General features: G+C 51.0%; 1 protein-coding gene across 1 annotated transcript in view; it reads left to right on the top strand.

The window, feature by feature from the left end:
* Positions 1-23791, top strand: part of LOC116952259 (3',5'-cyclic-AMP phosphodiesterase 4C-like) — a 61752-nt gene extending 37961 nt beyond the window's left edge. The window contains exons 6-14 of the mRNA XM_076074125.1: positions 2747-2809; positions 4300-4398; positions 5952-6116; positions 9195-9294; positions 9777-9931; positions 10837-10959; positions 11466-11648; positions 13731-14076; positions 23682-23791. Of these exons, the coding sequence (XP_075930240.1) occupies positions 2747-2809; positions 4300-4398; positions 5952-6116; positions 9195-9294; positions 9777-9931; positions 10837-10959; positions 11466-11648; positions 13731-14076; positions 23682-23791 (1344 nt within the window). The remainder of the gene's footprint in view (positions 1-2746; positions 2810-4299; positions 4399-5951; positions 6117-9194; positions 9295-9776; positions 9932-10836; positions 10960-11465; positions 11649-13730; positions 14077-23681) is intronic.
* Positions 23792-25369: the final 1578 nt, after the last annotated feature.

Genomic DNA, 25369 nt, shown 5'->3' with positions numbered 1-25369 from the left:
CCACGCCCGGCCGCCTTTGTCTCCCCAGTTTACACACTGCACCAGGAACACATGCTTCAGGTTGAGTCAACTCAGAAGAGGCCTGGGACCTGTTCGAATATCAGTCACTGATGTTGGCTTTGAGCGGGAATCGGATAATGCACACATCCATATACACAAATACCTACATGTACGCATACAGTACATACGTGTACAGATATGCATATGTAAATTTGTTCGTGCACGTGTGTGCGCGCGTGTACACGTGTGTGTGTATATTGGCGTGTGTACACGTGTGTGTGTATATTGGTGTGTGTACACGTGTGTGTATGTGTGTATATTGGTGTGTGTACACGTGTGTCTGTGTGTGTATATTGGTGTGTGTACACGTGTGTCTGTGTGTGTATATTGGTGTGTGTGTACACGTGTGTTTGTGTGTGTATATTGGTGTGTGTGTACACGTGTGTGTGTTCTTCGTGCTTTTGGAGTACCTGACCATCTGCTCACGATCATTAAGGACCTTCATGATGGTGAGCGGGCCCGGGTAAAACTACGTGGCCGGGAGTCAGAGCCATTCCCTGTACACCTTGGGGTGTGACAGGGATGTCCTCTGGCTCCCACATTAATTAACATCTATTTTGACCACGTAGTTCGTGAAGCCTTCAATAGCTGTACCGGGGGAATCTCCATATGGTACAGATATAATGGGAGGCTGATCGATGCCCGGGTGCGGTCAAGGGATGGCTCCCTATTGCTCAACCACGTTATGTATGCTGATGATTTGGTAATAGCTGCTCATTCAGAGGAGGATTTGGAGACGCTGCTGCTGAGACTGGAGCGTGCCACTAAGAGGTGGGGCCTTACCATCAGCCCCACCAAAACTAAGCACCTGCCTGGATATTTTGTACCATCGGACATTCCATCCCCACAACTCCCAATCGGTGATGGGGCAGTTGTGGAGAGAGTGGAGAGTTTCCCATACCTGGGCAGTGTGCTTATGACCGGCTCCAGTTTAACAGCAGAGGTCTCACTCCGAATCAGTCGAGCGGCAATATCTTTTAATCGGTTGCGTAACGCTGTGTGGAAGCTACCGGGTCTGTCGCTCCGCACTAAGCATCAGGTCTTCTCGGTCACGGTCATTCCCTCCCTTCTCTACGCTTGCGAAAAGTGGACCCCTCTAATGGAACATCTTCGCCGGTTAGAAACATTAGGCTGGCCTGCCTACGATCCATCCTGGGTTTAACCAGACTGGATTGTGTGAGGAGCTCACAAATCCTTGAAAGATCTGGGCAAGGTCCCATTGGTGAGCTCCTCCGGCGGGCAAAGCTGCGATGGCTGGGTCATGTAGCCCGCATGCCCAGCTTTTGTTCGGCCGGATTGAGGGGGCTAAGCGGGCGCGGCACGGGCTAGAGAAGAGATGGAGTGATGTGGTACAGGAGAACGTGGAGCTGAGTGGACTTGCCAATGACTGGTACCAGCGGTGTCAAGATCGGTCTCTGTGGAGGAGGCTCGTGAAGGACGCTACTGGGCAGTTGGAGGTAGTCGCCCTCCAACAACAACGGAGGGCGGAGGAGCGACGCTCACAACAACGAGCGGCGCGCCGGGTGGCTAAAGCACAGCGGGTTGGCACAGTAGGGGGCACAGGTGGTGCATCAGCCAGTCATCTCAGTCAGTCGACCCGTGGCACTTGGGTCTGCCCCGTGACCTCCTGCCAGCGGGCGTTCGACACTTCACGTGGCCTCAGGGTGCACATAGCCTGGCACAAGCGTCGTGGTGACGTCACCGCCACTTAGTGGCGAATGGCAGTTGTTGTTGTGTGTATATTGGTGTGTGTGTACACGTGTGTATATTGGTGTGTGTGTACACGTGTGTGTGTGTATATTGGTGTGTGTGTACACGTGTGTGTGTGTATATATTGGTGTGTGTGTACACGTGTGTGTGTATATTGGTGTGTGTGTGTATATATTGGTGTGTGTGTACACGTGTGTATGTGTGTGTACACGTGTGTATATTGGGGTGTGTGTACACGTGTGTGTGTGTGTATATTGGTGTGTGTGTACACGTGTGTATATTGGTGTGTGTACACGTGTGTGTATATTGGTGTGTGTGTACACGTGTGTGTGTGTATATTGCGGTGTGTGTACACGTGTGTGTGTGTATATTGGTGTGTGTGTACACGTGTGTGTATATTGGTGTGTGTGTACACGTGTGTATATTGGTGTGTGTGTACACGTGTGTATATTGGTGTGTGTGTACACGTATATTGGTGTGTGTGTACACGTGTGTCTGTGTGTGTACACGTGTGTCTGTGTGTGTGTGGAGTGGTGGCGTAGCGGTTAGCGCGCTGCACGGCGAACCCGGCGACCCGAGTTCGACTCCCGCTTACGGCCAACGCCGGTGACGATTATCTCAATTAATCCTGGACCTCCCCTTGGTCGGCTCAGCCTCAAATGAGTACCTGGTGTAGCGGTGTGGTGTAGTAAACATCGCCAGTGGGGAGACAAAGGCGGCCGGGCGTGATGCTGGTCACCCATCCCATCGTGTGCCGTTCCGGCCATCATAGGTGCTCGCTAAAGCAGCACTTGCCCCGAAAGTGTTAAAGGCCGTACGGGGGATCTTCGTCTTTGTGGTTTTCTCTTTTGTGTGCTACACGCGTGTAGACGACCACCACGAGGTAGAGTTTCCGAGTTCGCCTCCAGCTTCTGTCTCCTCCACCTCCTCCCCCCCCACCCCCACCCCTCCGCTCCCCCTCTCCCCGCAACCCGAGTTGGACTCTGAGGCGGTTCCTCGCTTCGGGATACCGGTGGCAGACGAAGAGAAACTGGCTGAGGTGAGTTCACCATCACCACGGTGGCTAGGAGATGTTAACTTCCTCGCCTGGTGTGCAGGAGGTCGTGGGGTCGATCCTGACTCTGACACCTGCTGCTGTGTATTTGGAGTTTGTGGTGTCTCCCTGTCTCATCATCATCATCATCACGGTGGCTAGGAGATGTTAACGACCTTGTCTGGTGTACAGGAGGTCGTGGGTTCGATCTCGACCCTGACGCCTGCTGCTGTATATTTGGAGTTTGCAGTTTTGTCTCTCTCCCAGTGGTCACGTGGATTTTTCTCCGGGTCCTCCGGTTTTCCCCTCCACATTTAGAATCAACGTCACGCGTGTAAAGTATTTGGCTGATATAAATTGCCGTTTGATAATCAAGCACCTTGAAGGAGATGGAGCCATAAATCCACCTTGCAGGAGATGGAGCCATAAATCCACCTTGCAGGAGATGGATCGATAAATCCACCTTGCAGGAGATGGAGCCATAAATCCACCTTGCAGGAGATGGATCGATAAATCCACCTTGCAGGAGATGGAGCCATAAATCCACCTTGCAGGAGATGGAGCCATAATTCCACCTTGCAGGAGATGGAGCCATGAATTCACCTTGCAGGAGATGGAGCCATGAATCCAGCTTGCAGGAGATGGAGCCATAAATCCACCTTGCAGGAGATGGAGCCATGAAATCCGCCTTGCAGGAGATGGAGCCATAAACCCACCTTGCAGGAGATGGAGCCATGAATCCACCTTGCAGGAGATGGATCGATAAATCCACCTTGCAGGAGATGGAGCCATAAATCCACCTTGTAGGAGATGGAGCCATAAATCCACCTTGTAGGAGATGCATCTATAAATTTGCCTTGCAGGAGCGAGGTGGATTGTGGCTGCGTTCAATGTCCACGCGATGATGAGCCACTTTGTTGAGCTATCATTTGTGGCCTGGTCACTTCTGAAAAGGAAGCTCATAGCTCAGTGGGCTTTACCCGGTAAATTTAAATACAGTAGTTGACTTTTATTTGTATATATTTTTGTGATTTGTTTACTTTTATTATACTTTGAACTCGTGTTTTTCTACTGTTTGTTGTCGTAACATGTGACAAAGAGCTTCATAGCTTCTCGGATTCCTACAGTATACTCTGATTCTGACGATGCTCTGTGTGACGATGCTCTGTGCGTGACGATGCCGTGTGTGACGAAGCTCTGTGACGATACCGTGTGTGACGATACCGTGTGTGACGATGCCATGTGTGTGTGGCGATACCGTGTGTGACGATACCGTGTGTGACGATACCGTGTGTGACGATGCTGTGTGTGACAATTCCATGTGTGTGTGACGATACTGTGTGTGACGATACCGTGTGTGACGATGCCATGTGTGTGTGACGATACCGTGTGTGACGATACCGTGTGTGACGATGCTCAGTGTGATGATGCCGTGTGTGTGTGACGATACCGTCTGTGACGATGCCGTGTGTGTGTGTGACGATGCTGTGTTACAGGAGCTGGCGAGTGTGAACGAGTGGGGATTGGACGTTTTCGCGATCGATAGCTTATCTGCAAATCTCCCTCTCACCACCACCGTCTACACCATCCTCAAGGTACCGGCAGCTGTGTGCCTGCGTACCTTGGTCTGGTGGCCACGGAGTGCCCCGGTCCAGGTGCACGTGCCATGGTGACGTCATCATCACCTAGTGGCGAACGGCGGCTGTTGTTTTTGTTGTGTGGCTGAGATTAAACTCGGGTTGTAAATGTCGCAGCTTGGCTCTCCAACACACCAATGGTGCTGTACTAGTGACGAATTGGCCACGTTCTGTTTACGTGACAAACCTTACTAGTTGGCTGCATCGGGTGGTGGCGGGTTTAACGACACATTTATATATTTACGCGATCTAACCCAAAAAAAACCTCTATTATGGTCGTATGGCTGAGTTGGATTCCGGCCTGCCTGCCGGATTCGAGCTGTGAAAATCTCTCCACCGATAGGCAAGCGCAACGCCACCGCTGGGATATTTCACCGTGAGCCAATGCCAAAGTGGAACAGCGAGACGGAGGCCGCTGCACAGATTCTGTCTGTGTCCTCGCGAGCAATACAATTTAAACGAAACTTTATATTCTTCGTATCATTCCCGGTTGAGGCCCCGCTGAGCTATATCGCTCTTCTTTTTGTCAGAAGCGACCTGGCCGGCAGAAATGAGTGTTCAACGGAAGTCGCTTATCACCGTGTGGAAATTTATGGCGGCCAAATAACTCTGAACGCACGTTGTTGATTTTAAATGTGGATGGAGGACCCGGAGGAATGTCCATGCGACCACGGGGAGAGACAGAGAGACATCCAAAACTACAGCAAGACGGATGACAGCGATGTTGTTTGATGATGCTGACGATGTTAATGATTCTATTGCGATATTTCACCCAGAAAATCCCTTCGGGATGGAACATCTCATGTGCAAGAGTGTCCGGGTTGTTGATTGACATGTACCTAACGACGTCACGAATAACGTCGATTCTAATAAGGTGGACATTGGTAGTCAGGTTATCGATGCGAATGATGACAAGTGACGATAATCTTGTAGCTGTCGATATTGATTATCAGTTTTGGCAATGATGCTTATGAAGATGATGATGAGGGCACCGTGGTGGCTAGGAGATGTTAACTGCCTCGACTGGTATACAGGAGGTCGTGGGTTCGATCCCGACCCTGATTCCTGTATATTTGGAGTGTGCGTGTCTCCCTTCTCATGGTCGCGTGGATTTTTCTCCGGGTCTTCCGATTCGTCCCTCCACACTTAGAATGAACGTGCGTTTATACATTTCCACACTTCGTTAAGCTATCGTTTATGATGGCCAAATGGCTTCTTAAAAAGAGCTACATAGTTCGGTGGGCCTTACCTGCTTAGCGCGGTTGGCTACGTACGGTGTGAAAGAAGTTCTACATACACTACACGATACACTACACTATACACTACTATCCAGTAAACTACTATACACTACTATATACTGCACCATACACTACACCACGATAGTACATTGAGAACTCATTTCTTGACAACTGCTTTCTGTGTTTAGTTTGTTGTCCTTCCGATTAGCATGATTGTTATCTACGTAGGGTGCGATGTACTCCTACTCCTCCTCCTCCTCCCCCCCATCGCAGGAGCGTGATCTCCTCCGCACGTTCCGCGTGCCCCCTCGCCGCCTCGTCTCGTTCCTCCTCTCGCTGGAGTCTCACTACCACCGTCACGTGCCCTTCCACAACAGCCTGCACGCGGCCGACGTCACCCACTCCACGCACGTGCTCCTCAACGCGATGGCCCTCAACGTGAGAGCGATGGTGGTGGTGATGGTGGTGGTGGTGGAGGGAGCGATGGTGGTGATGGTGGTGGTGGTGATGGTGGTGGTGATGGTGGTGATGGTGGTGGTGATGATGGTGGTGGTGATGGTGGTGGTGATGGTGGTGATGGTGGTGGTGATGGTGGTGATGGTGGTGGTAATGGTGGTGATGGTGGTGGTGGTGATGGTGGTGGTGGTGATGATGGTGGTGATGGTGGTGGTGATGGTGATGGTGGTGGTGATGGTGGTGGTGATGGTGGTGGTGGTGATGGTGATGGTGGTGGTGATGGTGGTGGTGATGGTGGTGGTGGTGATGGTGATGGTGGTGATGGTGGTGGTGGTGATGGTGGTGGTGGTGGTGATGGTGGTGGTGGTGATGGTGGTGGTGGTGATGGTGGTGGTGGTGGTGATGGTGATGGTGGTGATGGTGGTGGTGATGGTGGTGGTGGTGGTGGTGATGGTGGTGATGGTGGTGGTGATGATGGTGGTGGTGATGGTGGTGGTGATGGTGGTGGTGGTGGTGATGGTGGTGGTGGTGGTGATGGTGGTGGTGATGGTGGTGGTGGTGATGGTGGTGGTGATGGTGGTGCTGGTGGTGATGGTGGTGGTGGTGATGGTGGTGGTGATGGTGGTGGTGGTGGTGATGGTGATGGTGGTGGTGATGGAGGTGGTGGTGGTGGTGGTGGTGATGGTGGTGATGGTGGTGGTGATGGTGGTGGACGGGGCAATGATGGTGGTGATGGTGGTGGTGATGGTGGTGGTGGTGTTGGTGGTGATGGTGGTGGTGGTGGTGATGGTGGTGGTGATGGTGATGATGGTGGTGGTGGTGATGGTGGTGATGATGGTGGTGATGGTGGTGGTGATGATGGTGGTGGTGGTGATGGTGGTGATGGTGGTGGTGGTGATGGTGGTGGTGATGATGGTGGTGGTGATGGTGGTGATGGTGGTGATGGTGGTGGTGATGGTGGTGATGGTGGTGGTAATGGTGATGGTGGTGGTGATGGTGGTGGTGATGGTGGTGGACGGGGAAATGATGGTGGTGGTGGTGATGGTGGTGGTGGTGATGGTGGTGGTGGTGATGGTGGTGGTGATGATGGTGGTGATGGTGATGGTGGTGGTGATGGTGGTGGTGGTGGTGGTGATGGTGATGATGGTGGTGGTGATGGTGGTGGTGGTGATGATGGTGGTGATGGTGGTGGTGGTGATGGTGATGGTGGTGGTGGTGATGATGGTGGTGATGGTGGTGGTGATGGTGGTGGTGATGATGGTGGTGGTGATGGTGGTGGTGGTGATGATGGTGGTGGTAGTGATGGTGGTGGTGATGGTGGTGATAGTGGTGGTGATGATGGTGGTGGTGATGGTGGTGATGGTGGTGGTGATGGTGGTGGTGATGGTGGTGATGGTGGTGGTGATGATGGTGGTGGTGATGGTGGTGATGGTGGTGGTAATGGTGGTGATGGTGGTGGTGATGGTGGTGGTGATGGTGGTGATGGTGGTGGTGATGGTGGTGGTGGTGGTGATGGTGGTGGTGATGGTGGTGGTGATGATGGTGGTGATGGTGGTGGTGATGGTGGTGGTGATGATGGTGGTGGTGGTGATAGTAGTGATGGTGATAATGGTGGTGATGGTGGTGGTGATGGTGGTGGTGATGGTGGTGGTGGTGATGATGGTGATGATGGTGGTAGTGGTGATGGTGGTGGTGGTGATGGTCGTGATTTTGGTGGTGATGGTGGTGGTGATGGTGGTGGTGGTGGTGATGGTGGTGTTGGGCCACTTCGTTGATAGTTGGGAGGCTGCGCTATGAATCCGAGTTCGATTCCCGCTCACGGCCAACATCGTTGACGAATATCTGAACCGGTCCTGGGCCTACCCTAGGTCGACTCAGCCTCAAATGAGTACCTGGTGCGATGTGTAGTAAACATCGCCACTGGGGAGACAAAGGCGGCCGGGCGTGGTACTGGCCATCCACTCCCTCGTGTGCTGTGCTGGCATTCATAGGTGCTCGCTAACAGCACTTGCACCAATCGGAGGTGTGGGGGAAAGACAACAATCTAAACACATAATTCGGTTTAAAATAAATTAGTTTTCAATCTATATGATTTAAAAGTGCATAGCTCCGGTAGCTTCCTAATATCGGAAGGAAGAGCGTTCCAGACGGCCACAGAAGCGCATCCGAAAGCTCGCGATGCGGTGACCGCCTTTGTTCAGTGGCCGGCCAAGAGCCGCCGTTGCGAGGATGAACCAGATTCCGCGTGATGATGGTTTACGTTCCTTGACGAGATCGGCAAGGTATTGTGGCTCATTTGTGGAAAGCACTTTGTGTGTGTAATGAGGAAGGACAACAAACTAAACACGAAAAGCAGATTTAAAGAAACCAGTTTTCAAGCTGGATGATTTACAAGCACGGAGCTCCAGTGGCTTTCTAATATCGGAAGGAAGGGCACTCGCTGTGACGTATGGCTCAGAAACGCGGCCATTGACGAAAACGTCAAAGAAGCGTGGAGAGATGCACGCTTGGAATCGCGTCGAGGAACAGACAGGATTAGAGCATGTGCGCAGGACGATGGCACCATTTAAATGTGAACGGAATACTCTCAGGCTTGGGGCTGGGCTCGTCGCGAGAAGGGTGGACGGCGGTTGATGGCCAAAGGATGACGACGGAGTGGGAGGCCAAGGGATGGAACTCGTCAGAGAGGACTTCCACCCAACAGGCGGAGCAGTGAAATGGGCTCACGTGCGGGAGCTCGTTGTGCAGGGGAGTTGTTTCTTAAGCTGGGGTGCACGCACCCCCTGGGGGGCATGAGACATTGCCAGGTTATTTTAGAAGGTAAATCATTTGAACACAAATTGAGCAGAGGCACGTACGTAACAACTTACTTTGTTTCATCATACCCTATGTATTTAAGATGCGTTTTTTTTAAACGATTGAGAACCAAAGGGTTGCAAGGCTGCAGTAGAGGCTAAGAACCAGTGGCGTAGAGGATGCAGATTGTAAGAAGAAGGCTTCGCAAGCTCGGTCGTAGAGCCGTTAGGTCAAATGTCACGACCTCTGCTTTCTGACCTCTAGGCTGTCTTCACCGACCTTGAAGTATTTGCCGCCATCTTTGCCAGCTCCATTCACGACGTCGATCATCCCGGGGTGTCCAACCAGTTCCTCATCAACACCAGTGAGTACGTCTGGCGTGGAGATGGAGCGGCGGTCACGAGTTCAGCTCCTCATCAACGCCGGCAAGACCTCGAGCTGAACTCAAACCCTCGCCCTGAGACTCCACACCCCCTGAGAGCCTGACTCAGACTCACACTCCTACACAGCAGTTCCTGAGCCACGAGACACTTGAGTCTCAAGATCCGGAGTCTCAAAACCATGCGTGTCATGACCCGGAGAACCTGTGACCCAAGACTTTGAGTCTCAAGACATTGAGTCTCTAAGGCCCTCAATCACAAGACCTTGAGTCTAAAGACCTCGTGTCCCTCAGTCTCAAAACACTGTGACTCAAGACCAGGAGTCTCAAGACCTTAAGTCGTTGAGTATCAAGGGCTCAGGATGGACGATGGCAGTGTTGATACTTTGACTCTATAGACAGAGGTCTGTCTTGTGTCTCCGCGTGTCCCCACGTGTCTCCGCGTGTCCCCACGTGTCTCCGTGTAGACTCGGAGCTGGCCCTGCTCTATAACGACGAGTCTGTGCTGGAGAATCACCACCTCGCCACGGGATTCCGTCTCCTCCAGGAAGGGGACTGCGACATTTTCCAGAACCTCAGCAACAAACAGAGACTGGCGCTCCGCAAGATGGTGATTGACATGGTGAGAGGTGGTGGTGATTGTAGTTGTAGTGGTGTTGATGATGATGGCGATGGTTGAGATCGTGATGGTGGTGAGTTAGTGGAGGTGGTGATGGTCGTCATTCGACTCAGCCTCAAATGAGTACCTGGTGCGGTGTGTAAACATTGCCACTTGGAGCGTGGTGCTGGTCACCCACCCCCTCGTGTGCCATTTTGGCCTTCATAGGTGCTCGCTAACAGCACTTGCTCCTATAGTCTGTCAAGGCTTTCATGAAGATAATGAAGCTCCTGCTGCATCTTGATGCTGCTGCTGGTGGTGGTGGTGGTGACAGTGCTGTTGTTGCTTCTAAATCTCGAGTGAAAACTCATTTCTTTAGAACTGCTTTTTGTGTTTAGTTTGTTTTCCCTGCCCCGCACCTCCGATTAGCACGGTTGGCTACGTACGGTGCGAAAGAAGTTCAACATACATACGTACTGCTGCTCACAGCAATGATGCTGCTGCCGCTAAAGATAATGAAGCTGTTGCTGCTGATTATTTTCATTCATTTAATCAATGTATCGACGATTATGACAATACCATTGCTACTATTGCTGCTGCTGACAACAGATACTGAATTAAACCATTATATTTTCCCGGCTAAAGCCCACCAAGCCAACGCTGTGGCTGACATCATCATCATCACACGTGGGGATTTATAGGAGCAGCCAAATTATCTAAAAGCGCGGCGATGTGGAGGGGGGGGGGGATAAAAACAGCAGGACGCGGAGAAATATCCACGCTACCACCACGGGGAGAGGGAGAACACGCGGACTCCAAACATACAAACAGGCATCGTCAGGGTCTGGGATCGTACCCACGACCTTCTGCAGCATACCACGAGAGGGAGGTAACATCACGGCACTGATGCCCCGGCCACAATCTTGCAGGTGCTCGCCACAGACATGTCCAAGCACATGAATCTCTTGGCCGACCTCAAGACGATGGTGGAGACCAAGAAGCTGACGTCGTCTGGAGTTCTCCTGCTCGACTCCTACACCGACCGCATTCAGGTGATGGTCGCCCCCCCCCCCGCCCCCCCCCCGCCCCCCGTCAAACGCCACCGCGCCTCTCCGTCGCGCGCACATTGAGCCGCAGCGGGGGCGGTCTGGCCCCATCGTCACGTGTCCCCAGGGCCCGTCACCGCGGCGCCTTTTGGCTGCTGGCCGTCGAACAAAGACGGCGGTCACCGCATCGCGTGGCGCTTTCAGATGTGCGCGCTTCTGCGGCCGTCTGGAACGCTCTTGCTCCCGATGTTAGGGAGGCACCGGGAGCTATGCACTTTTAAATCGTCTGGAATCAAGATTTAAAACTCATTTCCCTAGAACTGCTTTTTGTATTTAGTTTCTTGTCCTTCCCCTGCACCTCTGATTATATATATAACGATCACGTTCGGCTACGTACGGCGCAAAAGAAATTGACCGTACACGCGTACTTAGATTCACACAGAGACCCATAGCCGCTGCCCCTGCCGCTACCGCTGCCCCTGCTACCCCGCCTTGCCCGCCGCCGCCGGCAGGTGCTGAAGAGCCTGCTGCACTGCGCGGACCTGGGCAACCCGGCCAAGCCGCTGGCCCTGAGCCGGCACTGGACGCGCCTCGTGTCGCGCGAGTTCCGCCTGCAGGGGCAGCGCGAGCTGGGCCTGGGCCTCGCGCCCAGCGCCATGTGCGACCCCGCCGCGGCCTCCATCGAGACGGCGCAGGTCAGGGGGAGCCCCGCGCCGATTCCGTGGTCGCGGGTTCGAGGCCACGGAATCAGCGGAATATGCACTTGCACCGGAGGAATCCGACGCGCTACAAAGTTCTGTTTGTTTTTCACGGGCGTCCAGTAGTTTTCACCGCGATCCCCCGACCCCTCGCTCAGGGCCCTATTCAGAAAGGGGGAAGCGCGGTCAGGGACCACGACCCCTGACCCCTAACCCCTAACACCTCACTCAGGTCCCTACAGAGAGGGGGGACGCAGGTCAAGGACCACAACCCTGACCCCTCACTCAGGCCCCTTTAGAGAGGGATTCAGTTCAGGGACCGTGACTGCTGACCCCTCACCCCTGACCCCTCACTCAGGCCCCTATAGAGGGGGACTCAGGTCAGGGACCACCACCCCTGACCCCTAACCCCTGACCCTTCAAACCCCGAAAGAGAGGAGGGGACGCAGGTTAGAGATCACAACCCCTGACCCCTCAGCACCACGTGCCAACAAGAGGCAATGTTCGCTTTTAAATAGAGAGGGGAAGCCGCAGAGACTCATAGATTCACACAGAGACACATAGACCCTACACAGTGACCCATATACTCACACAGAGACCCATAGACTATACACAGAGACACATAGACTCACACAGAGACCCATAGACTCTATACAGAGACCCATAGACTCACACAGAGACCCATAGACTCACACAGAGACACATTGACTCACACAGAGAACCACAGACTACACAGAGACCCATAGACTCTACACAGAGACCCATAGACTTCACAGAGACACATAGACTCTACACAGAGACCCATAGACTCTACACAGAGACCCATAGACTACCCAGAGACCCATAGACTCTACACAGAGACCCATAGACTTACACAGAGACCCATAGACTCTACACAGAGACCCATAGACTACACAAAGACCAATAGACTCACACAGAGACCCATAGACTCTACACAGAGACCCATAAACTACACAGAAACACATAGACTCACACAGAGACCCATAGACTCACACAGAGACCCATAGACTCACACAGAGACCCATAGACTCACACAGAGACACATAGACTCACACAGAGACCAATATACTCACACAGAGACCCATAGACTCTACACAGAGACCCATAGACTCACACAGAGACCCATATACTCTACACAGACACCCATAGACTCTATACAGAGACCCATAGATTCTACACAGAGACCCATAGACTCTACACAGAGACCCATATACTCTACACAGAGACCCATAGACTCCACAAAGAGACCCATAGACTCCACAAAGAGATCCATAGACTCTACGCAGAGACTCATAGACTCACACAGAGACACATAGACTCTACACAGAGACCCATAGACTCTACACAGTGACCCATATACTCCACAATGAGACCCATAGACTCACACAGAGACCCAAAGACTCCACAAAGAGATCCATAGACTCACACAGAGACCCATAGACTCACACAGAGACCCATAGACTCTACACAGACACCCATAGACTCTATACAGAGACCCATAGATTCTACACAGAGACCCATAGACTCTACACAGAGACCCATATACTCTACACAGAGACCCATAGACTCACAAAGAGACACATAGACTCTACACAGAGACCCATAGACTCTACACAGTGACCCATATACTCCACAAAGAGACCCATAGACTCACACAGAGACCCAAAGACTCCACAAAGAGATCCATAGACTCACACAGAGACCCATAGACTCACACAGAGACCCATATACTCTACACAGAGACCCATAGACTCTACACAGAGACCCATAGACTCTACACAGAGACCCATAGACTCTACACAGAGACCCATAGACTCTACACAGTGACCCATATACTCCACAAAGAGACCCATAGACTCACACAGAGACCCATAGACTCCACAAAGAGATCCATAGTTTGTTGTCCATCCCCGCACCTGCGATTGGCACAGTTGGCTATGTACGATACGAGAGAAGTTGAACGTACGCACAGACATTTACACGCGTCCCCTCCTATTCCCTATCTTGTCTCGCCCCCCTGCCCGCCCCCCATCGCTCTCCTCTTTTCCCTCTTCTCAGGTTTACTTCATCGATTTCGTGGCGCACCCCCTGTGGGAGACGTGGGCCGAGCTGGTGTATCCCGACGCGCAGGGCATCGTGGACCAACTCCAGGAGAACAGGGAGTGGTACAAGACCCACTGTGATGACGATAGCGGCGATGCTGATGGTGGCGGTAATGGCGGCCAGAAGACACGAGCCAGGTTTCAGATTCAGTTGACGGTCGAAGAGGAAGAGGAGGAGAGCGGTGATGGTGGCGGTGGTGGTGGCGATGGTGGCAGTGGTGGTGGTGGCGGCGGTGGTGGTGGCGGTGGTGGTGGCGGTGGTGGTGGTGGTGGCGGTGGTGGTGGTGGTGGTGGTGGTGGCGGTGGCGGTGGTGGTGGTGGTGGCGGTGGTGGTGGTGGTGGTGGCAGTGGTGGCGGCGGTGGTGGCGGAGGTGGTGACGGTGTTGGTGGTGACGGCGGTGGTGGCGGTGGCGACACCGATGGTGGTGGTGACGTTTGAGGAGGTGATGTAGGTGGTGGTAATATTGGTGGCGATGATGGTAATGGCGGCGACGGTGTTGGTGGTGATGGCGGTGGTGATACCGGTGGCTGTGGTGATGTTTGGGGAGATGATGTAGGTGGTGGTGATATTGGCGATGATGGTGATAGAGGTGATAGTAAAGGTTGAACTCGTGAAATAACCACTTCACCAACCACATCACCAACCAAATCACCATGGACATCACCAACCACACTATCACGCGTTGCATTCGTGCCTACTACCATTACCGTGATAGCTGTGACTATTGTTGTTGACGATGCGATCATTATTGTTGTTGTTGTTCTTGCTGTGGTGGTATTGTTGTGGTAGTTGCGGTCGCTATGTTGATACGCACCTGATTGGCTCGCAGCGACGATCTCATCTTGCTCTATCTGTGCATCGCTTCACCGTTCTGGCAAACCGCCCGATGATGCTGATTGATGTAGTTACCAACGAAACGTCACGGGACTCAAATTGTAAAAGTTGTAGATTTACTCTCGAACACACCGGTGGGCTGAAGTACTACACTACACTATACGCTACACGCTACACTACACAAGTAACTCATCGGCGCGTTTTGTTCACGTGACAAACCTCACTGGCTGTGTCGGGTGGTGGAGGGTTACAACACACAACATGAATACTTACGCGATCTAACCCCAAACACCTCGATTATTGTAATAGTAATAGGTTTTACCCTTTTAACTGGCACAAAAACTGACACCTTTATTCAAGGCATCATGTTTGCAATAACCACAACACAAGCAGTCAAAATGCAAACAAAAGAGACAACTCTGATAATAATATGCACTGTCCTTGAATTTGATTGGTCCACACCCGAGACGGCTTTTCTTAGAGCCTAGTCTCCACTGGTGTTGTGGTTATTGCAAACATGATGCCTTGAATAAAGGTGTCAGTTTTTGTGCCAGCTAAAAGGGTAACACCTATTACTATATCTTGTTACTGGAAAAGGAGGTCTCATAATGTAAACCTCGATTATTCATTGATATTCTTGGCCGTGGTCGTTGTGGCGGTGATTGTTGCGCTACACTACAACGCCACCGTACTACGGCACATGGTTCTGCCCACTCAGCCCAGTGGTATCGCTGGTTGACATGGGGCCCTGTATTGACCTTAACGGTCTCTATGTGAGTCTATGGCTCTCATGGCTCTCGGTGGGAGTCTATGGGTCTCTATGCGAGTCTATGGCTCTCAGTGCGAGTCTATGGGTCTCTGTGTGAGTCTATGGCTCTCAGTGCGTGTCTATGGCTCTCAGTGCGAGTCTATGGGTCTCTATGCGAGTCTGTGGCTCTCAGTGCGAGTCTATGGCTCTCTATGCGAGTCTATGGCTCTCAGTGCGAGTCTATGGGTCTCTGTGCGAGTCTATGGGTCTCTGTGTGAGTCTATGGGTCTCTGTGTGGGTCTATGAGTCTCTGTGCGAGTCTCTGGGTCTCTGTGCGAGTCTATGGGTCTCAGTGCGAGTCTATGGGTCTCAGTGCGAGTCTATGGGTCTCTGTGTGAGTCTATGGCTCTCAGTGCGAGCATATGGGTCTCTATGCGATTCTATGGCTCTCAGTGCGAGTCTATGGGTCTCTATGCGAGTCTATGGCTCTCAGTGTGAGTATATGGCTCTCTGTGCGAGTCAATGGGTCTCTGTGTGAGTCTATGGGTCTATGTGCGAGTCTATGGGTCTCTGTGTGAGTCTGTGGCTCTCAGTGTGAGTCTATGGCTCTAAAGTGCGAGTCTATAGCGCTCAGTGCGAGTCTATGGCTCTCAGTGCGAGTCTATGGGTCTCTATGCGAGTATGTGGCTCTCAGAGCGAGTCTATGGGTCTCTGTGCGAGTCTATGGGTCTCTATGCGAGTCTATGGGTCTCTGTGCGAGTCTATGGGTCGCTATGCGAGTCTATGGCTCTCAGTGTGAGTCTAAGGGTCTCTATGCGAGTCTATGGCTCTCAGTGCGAGTCTATGGGTCTCTATGCGAGTCTATGGGTCTCTATGCGAGTCTATGGGTCTCTATGCGAGTCTATGGCTCTCAGTGCGAGTCTGTGGCTCTCAGTGTGAGTCTATGGGTCTCTATGCGAGTTTATGACTCTAAAGTGAGTGTCTTTGGATCTCGGTGTGAGTCTATGGCTGTCAGTGTGAGTCTATGGATCTCGGTGTGAGTCTATGCTCAGTGCGAGTCGATGGCTCACAGTGTGGGTCTCTGTGTCTCTGGTGCCTCAGTGTAGTGTATCTTGGTCGGGCATGGACTCTTGTGCAAGGGATGAAATGGGGCCCTCCCATACAATTTCCACCCCCCACCTCGCCCACACCCGCCCCCACCAGAGCAGTTGCACCGCCTGCACACCCGAAAGCTCTTTCACTGTCTAAACTCAAGCGAGCGAAGGAGAACCGTGGGACAGAGGCGGACGGAGCCGTGCCTGGCCAGTGTTTAAATGGGTATGAGGAAAGTACCGGTATGCGTATGAAAAATATATATGTGATATATAAATATACGGTATTCTATTGCATTAAACATACATTGTATACTACGTGAGATTCTGTTGCGTTCCGTCTGCGGCGGTGTCTGTACCGGGGGGGGGGGGGGCGACGCCGCAAGGTTCAATGACAACCACGACCACCGTGACCACATCAACAAAACCAAATTGGCAATATCCCACCACTACCACCACAACCACGATTACCGCATCGATGACCACAATTGCAACCACAACAACTGTCAAAATTACCACAGTCGCAACAGCAATAACCACGACATCCACCACAGTCACAAAGATAAAGATCCTGCCCCGTGTAGCCTTAACAGACTGTTGGGGCAAGCGCTGTTAGCGAGCAGCACCTATGAAGGCTACCGGCACTGTGGCACACGAGCGGGTGGGTGGCCAGCACCACGCCCGGCCGCCTTTGTCTCCCCAGTGGCGATGTTTACACACCACCGCACCAAGTCGACCTAGGGGAGGGCCTGGACCGGTTCGAATAATCGTCACCGGCGTCGGCCGTAAGCGGGGAATCGAACTCGGGGCCGCCGGGTTCGCAGCTCAGCGCGCTGAACCGCTGCGCGAACGCTGTCCGCACCACCAGAACAAGCAACCACCACAACCATCACAATACCCATCATCATCACTACAATAACACGACCGCTAATAACACCAAGCGTGCGTATTACATGATTGTGTTGGGGTCGCGTTGCGCCTCGGGCAGTGGCCAGGGCCCTATTATCCAATAGGCCACTGTGACCGAGGACATACGAAAACATCATATTGACCGCGTGTGTGTGTGGTTTTTGTTGGTACGAAAACAAAATGCAACCAAGGTATCTGCTCGAATAAATGTATTTATATCGCAAGGATAGGCGCGGCGTATCAAATTTTATCTGCTTATCTGCGGCACACAGCGCGCTCCCATCCAATTAGGGCACAGACTAAATAGTGGAACGCATCGGTTAACGTCATCTGTCCAGCGGCTGGACGAAGCACAGCGTGGAACAAGCGGAGTGACAGCGGCCGCGGTAGTGACATGGGGCAGTAGCAGCAGCAGCAACTGTATCAACTTATCACCAAAGGCCTACGAAACAGAAGTGTCAAGGGCCTACAAGAACATTAATCCGGGTCCTGGGTTAGTGGTGGCACCTGAAATGGACTTGCTCTTCCCCACACCCATGACCTCGCTTCAGCCACGAATATTCCATCAACACCATCGAGACCCTCAGGTTGTTCGCTGCTCGCTGTCACCACGGGGGGGTGGGGGGGGGGTGATGACGACGCCTTTGCAATTGCGACACATTCGAGGTCAGGGGACTTTGGAGAATCTTCACGAATCCTCAAATTTCCACGAAAAACATCTGTTTAAAGTGGCTTTCTCTCTGTGTCTTTAGTTATATTTTCACACCGTCTTTCTCACTTCTTCTTTCCTCGGTTGACTTTAAGCTATTTTCTGACTTTTTCACGGATAGCGCCACTGGAAACGATTGTTTTAAGGCTGGCCTGGGAACGCCTAGGAATTTCCCAGGAAGAGCTAGAGTCTGTGTAAAGTAGTGTATAGAGTATAGTAGTGTAGTGTATAGTAGTGTAGTGTATAGAGTATAGTAGTGTATAGTATCTTCTTCTTTGGTTCTTTCGGTAAAGTCACGTAGAATGAGAATAAAATAATAAATTGATCAAATAAAATAAAATATAGTGTAGTGCCTCCCAAAAACCAACCCCTCGTCCACGTCGTAGGAGGTGGTAACAGGTAACGTTCAGGATTGGCAGACAGGGCAAAGTATGGGTGGGTGGTTCGACCACCTGGGCCGCTTCGGTAACCAAGGCCTGTCTGGACTCACCTGGAAACGCGCTGGCTAACAGGGCTCTGGTTAGCCGCTTAGGCCAAGGGAGTAAACCCTGATAAAATCCTGGGTGGATACCAAGTGGCCAATGGCCCACCCCGGTGGGGCGGATGAGCTACGGTCCAGAAGGCCACCGGCACGTGGCGGAGGAGCCACTGGATGTCTGGTTGTTCAGGACGAGTCTTCCAATCGTTTTGGTTTTCTGCCTCGCCATTGGACCCAGGCTTGGTTCCTGGTTAAGCCCCGTGCGGTAGCCTGGCGTGCAACAGACACTGCACGTAAATTAATTCACGCACTGGCACCCTCCAGGGAAACTGTGCCATCGCACCACCAACACTACACACCCAAAGCCCTTGGGCGATTGGCAAGTGGCGAGCGGGGCAGGCCTATGCAGCTAGAAGCTCCTAGTCACAACCCTCTTACATGGTGCAGAAACCTGGACCACCTATCGTAAACACATAAAATCTCTCGAAACATTTCATCAAAGCTGTCTCAGGAAAATACTAAATATCACCGGGGAAGAAAGACGAACTAATATCGGTGTCCTGGAGCGATCCAACTCATCCAGCATAGAGGCCATCGTGATTAAGTATCAACTCAGATGGGGCAGGTCACCTCGTGAGGATGAGTGACTCGAGGCTTCCTAAGCAAATCTTCTATTCCCAGCTCAGCGATGGATCACGTTGCCCACGGAGGTCAAAGGAAGCGTTTCCGTGACAACCTTAAAATGTACCTCGAGCGAAGCCACACAGATCCAAACAACTGGGAAATCTCGGCTCTTGACAGGCCATCATGGAGGGCCAAAATAAACAATGGAACTCAGCATTTTGAGGCCGAGCGAAGAGAGTCGATAGCCAGGAGAAGAGCACGCCGCAAAGCACACGTACACGAGAGACAGAGACAACGACGAGTGGGAGCTCCAGGATGGACCATCCTGGTACCCTCACTGTGCCAAGATCTGCAGGTCACGGATTGGCCTGTTCAGCCATCTGGGGACCCATGTTTAGCCAGGTCCACCTCCTAACACGGACACGTCACACCTGGAGGCAAATCACTCCTCGACTACGAGAGATCCCAGAAGAAGAGAAGTAGTGTAGTGTATAGTAGTGTAGTAGTAGTGTATAGTAGTATAGTGTATGGAGTATAGTAGCGTAGTGTATAGTATAGTAGTGTATAGTATAGTATAGTAAGTGTAGTGTATAGTGTAGTAGTGTAGTGTATAGTGTAGTAGTTTATAGTAGTGTAGTGTATAGTAGTGTAGTGTATTGTGTAGTAGTGTATAGTAGTATAGTGTATAGTGTAGTAGTTTATAGTAGTGTAGTGTATAGTAGTGTAGTGTATAGTGTAGTAGTGTATTGTAGTGTATAGTGTAGTAGTGTATAGTCGTGTAGTAGTAGTGTATAGTAGCGTAGTGTATAGTATAGTAGTGTATAGTAAGTGTAGTGTATAGTGTAGTAGTGTAGTGTATAGTGTAGTAGTTTATAGTAGTGTAGTGTATAGTAGTATAGTGTATTGTGTAGTAGTGTAGTAGTAGTGTATAGTAGTGTAGTGTATGGAGTATAGTAGCGTAGTGTATAGTATAGTAGTGTATCGTAGTGTAGTGTATAGTGTAGTAGTTGTGGTGTATAGTGTAGTGTACAATGTAGTAGTGTAATGTATAGTAGTGTAGTGTATAGTGTAGTGGTGTATAGTGTAGTAGTGTATAGTAGTGTAGTGTATGGAGTATAATAGCGTAGTATATAGTATAGTAGTGTATCGTAGTGTAGTGTATAGTGTAGAGGTGTCGTGTAGTAGTGTATAGTAGTGGTGGTGTACAGTGCAGTGTATAGTGTCACGTATAGTAGTGTATAGTGTTATGTAGTGTACATTCGTTTAAAGTGTATAGTAGTTTATAGTGTATATTTGTTTATAGTAGTATGTAGTGCAGTAGTGTATAGTCTTGTATAGTGTAGTGTATAGTGTAGTAGTAGAGTGTATCGTAGTGGAGTGTATAGTAATGTATAGTCGTGTATAGTGTAGTGTATAGTGTAGTAGTGCTGGAGTCTGTCGCCAGGCAAAGGGAGGTGTGTACCGCCACTACTCAACACGTTGCTGTAGTCTATAGTGTATATTAATGTATAGTAGTATATAGTGTAGTATATAGTGTAGTGTAGTATATAGTGTAGTGTATAGTGTAGTAGTGCTGGAGTCTGTCGCCAGGCAAAGGGAGGTGTGTTTCGCCACTACTCAACACGCTGCTGTAGTGTATAGTGTATATTAATGTATAGTAGTGTATAGTATATAGTGTAGCATATAGTGTAGTGTATAGTGTAGTATATAGTGTAGTGTATAGTGTAGTAGTGCTGGAGTCTGTCGCCAGGCAAAGGGAGGTGTGTACCGCCACTACTCAACACGCTGCTGTAGTCTATAGTGTATATTAATGTATAGTAGTATATAGTGTAGTATATAGTGTAGTGTATAGTGTAGTGTATAGTGTAGTGTATAGTGTAGTGTATAGTGTAGTAGTGCTGGAGTCTGTCGCCAGGAAAAGGGAGGTGTGTACCGCCACTACTCAACACGCTGCTGTAGTCTATAGTGTATATTAATGTATAGTAGTATATAGTGTAGTATATAGTGTAGTGTATAGTGTAGTGTATAGTGTAGTGTATAGTGTAGTAGTGCTGGAGTCTGTCGCCAGGAAAAGGGAGGTGTGTACCGCCACTACTCAACACGCTGCTGTCGCCGCCGCGACTCCCGCCAGGACAAGCGGACTGAGAAACGAACCAAGGAACTTACAGTCGACCCGTTTATACATTTTGGTATCTATATATAAGGGAAATTTGTGAATACGTGTGGCTGTTCGAAATGTTTAGCATACTTCTCGACATGCAACAAACTTGAAATTTGGCATGCGGGTAGCTTCCAGACTGTACACAATGCAAAAAGTATAAAAATTACTTTTGTATTTGGGGGGGGGGGGGGGAGGGGCGCAATAATAGATATATTTTTCACGACAAGTGAGCGGTGACGTCACATCTGTGATGTCACCCGCATGCGGCAGCGTTACGCAGTGTGCCTGCCGTTAGAAAGAACGCGAATGCGGTCAGGGAAAGTGTTGCGGCGAGCGCTCCCCCAGAGTTCCAGAATGAGAACAGCGGTGCTGCGTTTGTTATCAAACACCCTGCATCTCCCTAGGAATCAGCCTCCTGAATTCATCATCACCATCACCACCACCACCACCACCACACCTCCATCGTCGTGAAATCATCGTCAAAGGTAATACAAAAAAAACATTGTTCAGAATAACGTATTTATTGGAGTCGTTGTTATTAAACATTTAACATCCCCCCCCACTATGTTGTTCACTCGTACCAGGAACGTAACCGTTTTTTTTTCTCTCCCCATCCCAAGGTTTCTGCATTCGGGAAATTCTGCCGGTATTCGTCACGCCTTCTGACCGTGCGGCGGAGTGCGGCGCATCTCGTCAAAACTTTACCGCTACAATCATTTAAGGGGAGCGGGAAGCGCGCTTCTCGCGGGAACGCATCTACTCCTGCCGCGTTCGTTAAGCGAGGACTCGCTGAAGTGCCATTCTCCTGGCGAGGCAGGGCATTTTGACCTCTTGACCGCCGCGGGAAGGGAGTTCTCGTCCACCAACCATCACCGCCGCAGGCGTGAGCAGCCAGCAGCGCCCAAACCCAGGTCGTGGGTTTGGGTGTTAGCTATCGGACGTCTGTGATTAAACCGAGATTTCGTTCTTTCGTACAATCACATGTAGACCCACGGAACTTGCATTGAGACTCGCTGAATGAATTTGTAATGGTACTATGATCAGTCTACAAACTCACGCTGCAGGGAGTGTATTACTTCACGTTGATTTATGATCATGCGATATATTTTCGATCTCCCGTGCGATGGCACGGTGGCTGTTTTGCGTGTTGGTGTCTATTTGCTTCACCGCCCCGTTTCGCTTTTGACATTTTTAGAGATTCCCCCCCCGCCTCTCTCACCAGCCACACGATGTGCAGATGAGACACTCGCCCCCCCCCCCCCCCCCCGGTTGAGGAACTCCCCACCGGTGCCCCCCAGGTTGAGAAACTCCCCACTGGTGCCCCCCCAGGTTGTATGGATATTTACCCTCCCACAGGTAAACTTTAAATTCTGGTAAATTTACTTTTATCCAAATCTCATCCTATTATAGTCTTGGTTCTTTCGGTAGATAGAAAATAAAAAATAAAAGAACATTAAAAATCAATTAAAATACATTTGTTATTTTATTTTCTATCTACGTGACATTAGCAAAAGAACCAAAGAATATGAATTCCTGCAGTCACGAAAGTTTAAAGTCAAAATTTAGATCGCTGTTTGACACAGTAGGGGGCAGCACGCTCCATAAAATCCCTGCCACTGGGAGTAATTCGTGGCACGACAGTCAACCCAATGTTTTAACTCGTCGGCCTGTGACCGACACCTGCAGCACCAAAGCCATGCCTGCACGTGTTTGTACATTCACCTAACACCAATAGGGAAGTTCAACCTCTGTAGGCCACAACCCTTCCTGGCTAGTCCCCGCCCCATCCTCATCAGGCCCCACCTCCTTCCGCTTTAAGCCCCGCCCATTATCATGTAGGCCCCCGCCTCTCTCTGTTCGGGCCCTGCCCCTTCTTCTGGACAGGGGGCTGGACCGAGTGCAGAGGGGCTATGAAAAGGGGGGTGGGGCGCAGGCCGTGTGTAGAAGGTGGTGGCAGTGGGCGGGGTCAATGGGGGTAGGGGTGGGTGGGGTCAGTAGGTGTGGGTGGGGTCTGTGGTGGTAATGGTAGGTAGGGGGTCATTGATGGTGGAACTCACTGCCGAAGGCTGTCAGGGGAGTCCGGTTTGGTAGGGATCTTCAAGTCCCGCCTCGAAACATTTCTCTTTCACGAGACATTTCCTATTTTAACTCGGCCACTTCGTCACCATCATCGCTGCCAGTGGCAGCGGTCGTGCTGTGGGGGAGATTGCACCCCCCCCCCCACCCCCGGTCATTCCCACCGCTAACTCGATGTCCAACCCAGGTAAGTTTGCGCGAGGGAGTTGTGGGTGCGCTCCTGCGGAAAGAACGTTCTTCGGGCCCCGCGAGAGATGTCGTTCCCCACCACCACAGGCATCGAAGGAAAGGGGGGGAAAAATGGCAAAGTAAGGCACGACCCAACGCACGTGGGCAGACGCAAGAAACCGGAGGCCCCCACCCCCGATTGGTCGGTCGGCTTCTGACGAGTGCTCGCGAGGCTCGCGTAGAGGACGCAACGAGGCTCCTGCGGTGCTCCTCGCCTCGTCCTTGCCCCCAAGCTGCGATGGGTTGGCGGCTTTAGCCAGCGGGTGTCTGCCACGCACCCAATCGGGGGCTGGCAGGGGATCCCACGAGGGACGCTCGTTGAAGTGCCAATTGGCCAAAGTGTCAAATGAAAGTGTCAAGTGAAAGTGTAAATTTTATGTGAAAGTGTCAATTGAAAGTGGCAAGTGAAAGGGTACATTTTATGTGAAAGTGTCAATTGAAAGTGTCAAGTGAAAGTGTAAATTTTATGTGAAAGTGTCACTTTAAAGTGTCAATTGGAAGTGAAAGTGCCAATTGGAAGTAAAAGTGTCAAGTGGACAAAGTGTCAATTGGTCCAACGCAGGTTGACCGGATTGCCCTCCAGCTGGGAAAATCGGCTGGTAATAAATATATATATAAAAGTCACAGCCCTGATAATGAGTGACATTGATGAAAAACGAATCACTAAACAATTGTATTTATCAAGTGAAAAGCCTACCGGGCTATCGGCTCTTTTTCAAAGGCAACCTGGCCACACGTGATAGCTCAGCTTGGTGGCTAAGAGCGTCATAATTACAAGTGGGAATTTATAGTAGCAACCAAGTTATCTAGATGCACTTTATAAATGTGGAGGCGGGGGGGGGCAGGCAAAACCGGAGAAGCTGGAGAAATATCCACGCAACCACGGTGAGAGAATTAGTGAACTCCAAATGCACAGAAGTCAAGGGACATGATTGAACCCATGAGATCCTGCGTACTGGGCGAGGGATGTAACATCTCACCACCGTGACGAGATGGTAAATACGACACATTCGCCATAACAGTTTGGCGAGAGATGAATATATATTTCTTTGTTACGCACTGCCTGAACCCAGCCGTTAAAATCTAGAAGCTTCTCCAGACCACCAAATGGAGATAGATGAGCATCAACCACAGTGCCGACGCTTGAGGGCCACTTTGGAGTTGCTGCGGCGAATGCCCGATGCTTGTCGCGCAGACAATTACCGAGCTCCTTCGTCTTCGCTACGTTCCGATGTTGCGCAAAGTGTGTGGGAGTTCGGAAGAGGTGGCCCGAACACTTTGCGGAAGCAGATTCACTGGGGACTCTTCAGAAAACGCCTCGGTGACATTCTCAAATAGATCTGCGACTAACGACGGAATGAGCCACGTGGACCGACTGGACCCCCCCCCCCCTAATCCATAATATTTGACCTATGCGTTGAAATTTTTTCGCACCGTACGTAGCCAACCGCGCTATGTAACGTTTGTAAAAAAAAGAAGTGTAAACAGCTGCTTATGTGATGGACACGATCATGAGCTCCTTTTCAGTCTCTGGCGTGATGCTATGCGTCAAGTGGCTGCTGCATGTTCTGGGTGCCGCTGAAGATGCCCCCGGTATCCCGTGTTGATAAAATGTCGAACGAAAGCCAAGGATTGTGCGCATTCTCTCAGGAGGGAAATGTTCTCGCGAAGCTTGGTGTGGAGAGACACTGCCCGATATCACGATTGCGCTTCGACAGGACCTGCATAGCAATGTT

The sequence above is a fragment of the Petromyzon marinus genome, chromosome 46 (assembly GCF_048934315.1).
Source record: "Petromyzon marinus isolate PM22_M1 ecotype Great Lakes invasive population chromosome 46, UKy_Petmar_22M1.pri1.0, whole genome shotgun sequence".
In the NCBI taxonomy this organism is placed as follows: domain Eukaryota; kingdom Metazoa; phylum Chordata; class Hyperoartia; order Petromyzontiformes; family Petromyzontidae; genus Petromyzon; species Petromyzon marinus.
The sequence above is the reverse complement of the archived record's forward strand: the minus strand, read 5'-3'. Positions and strand labels throughout refer to the sequence as shown.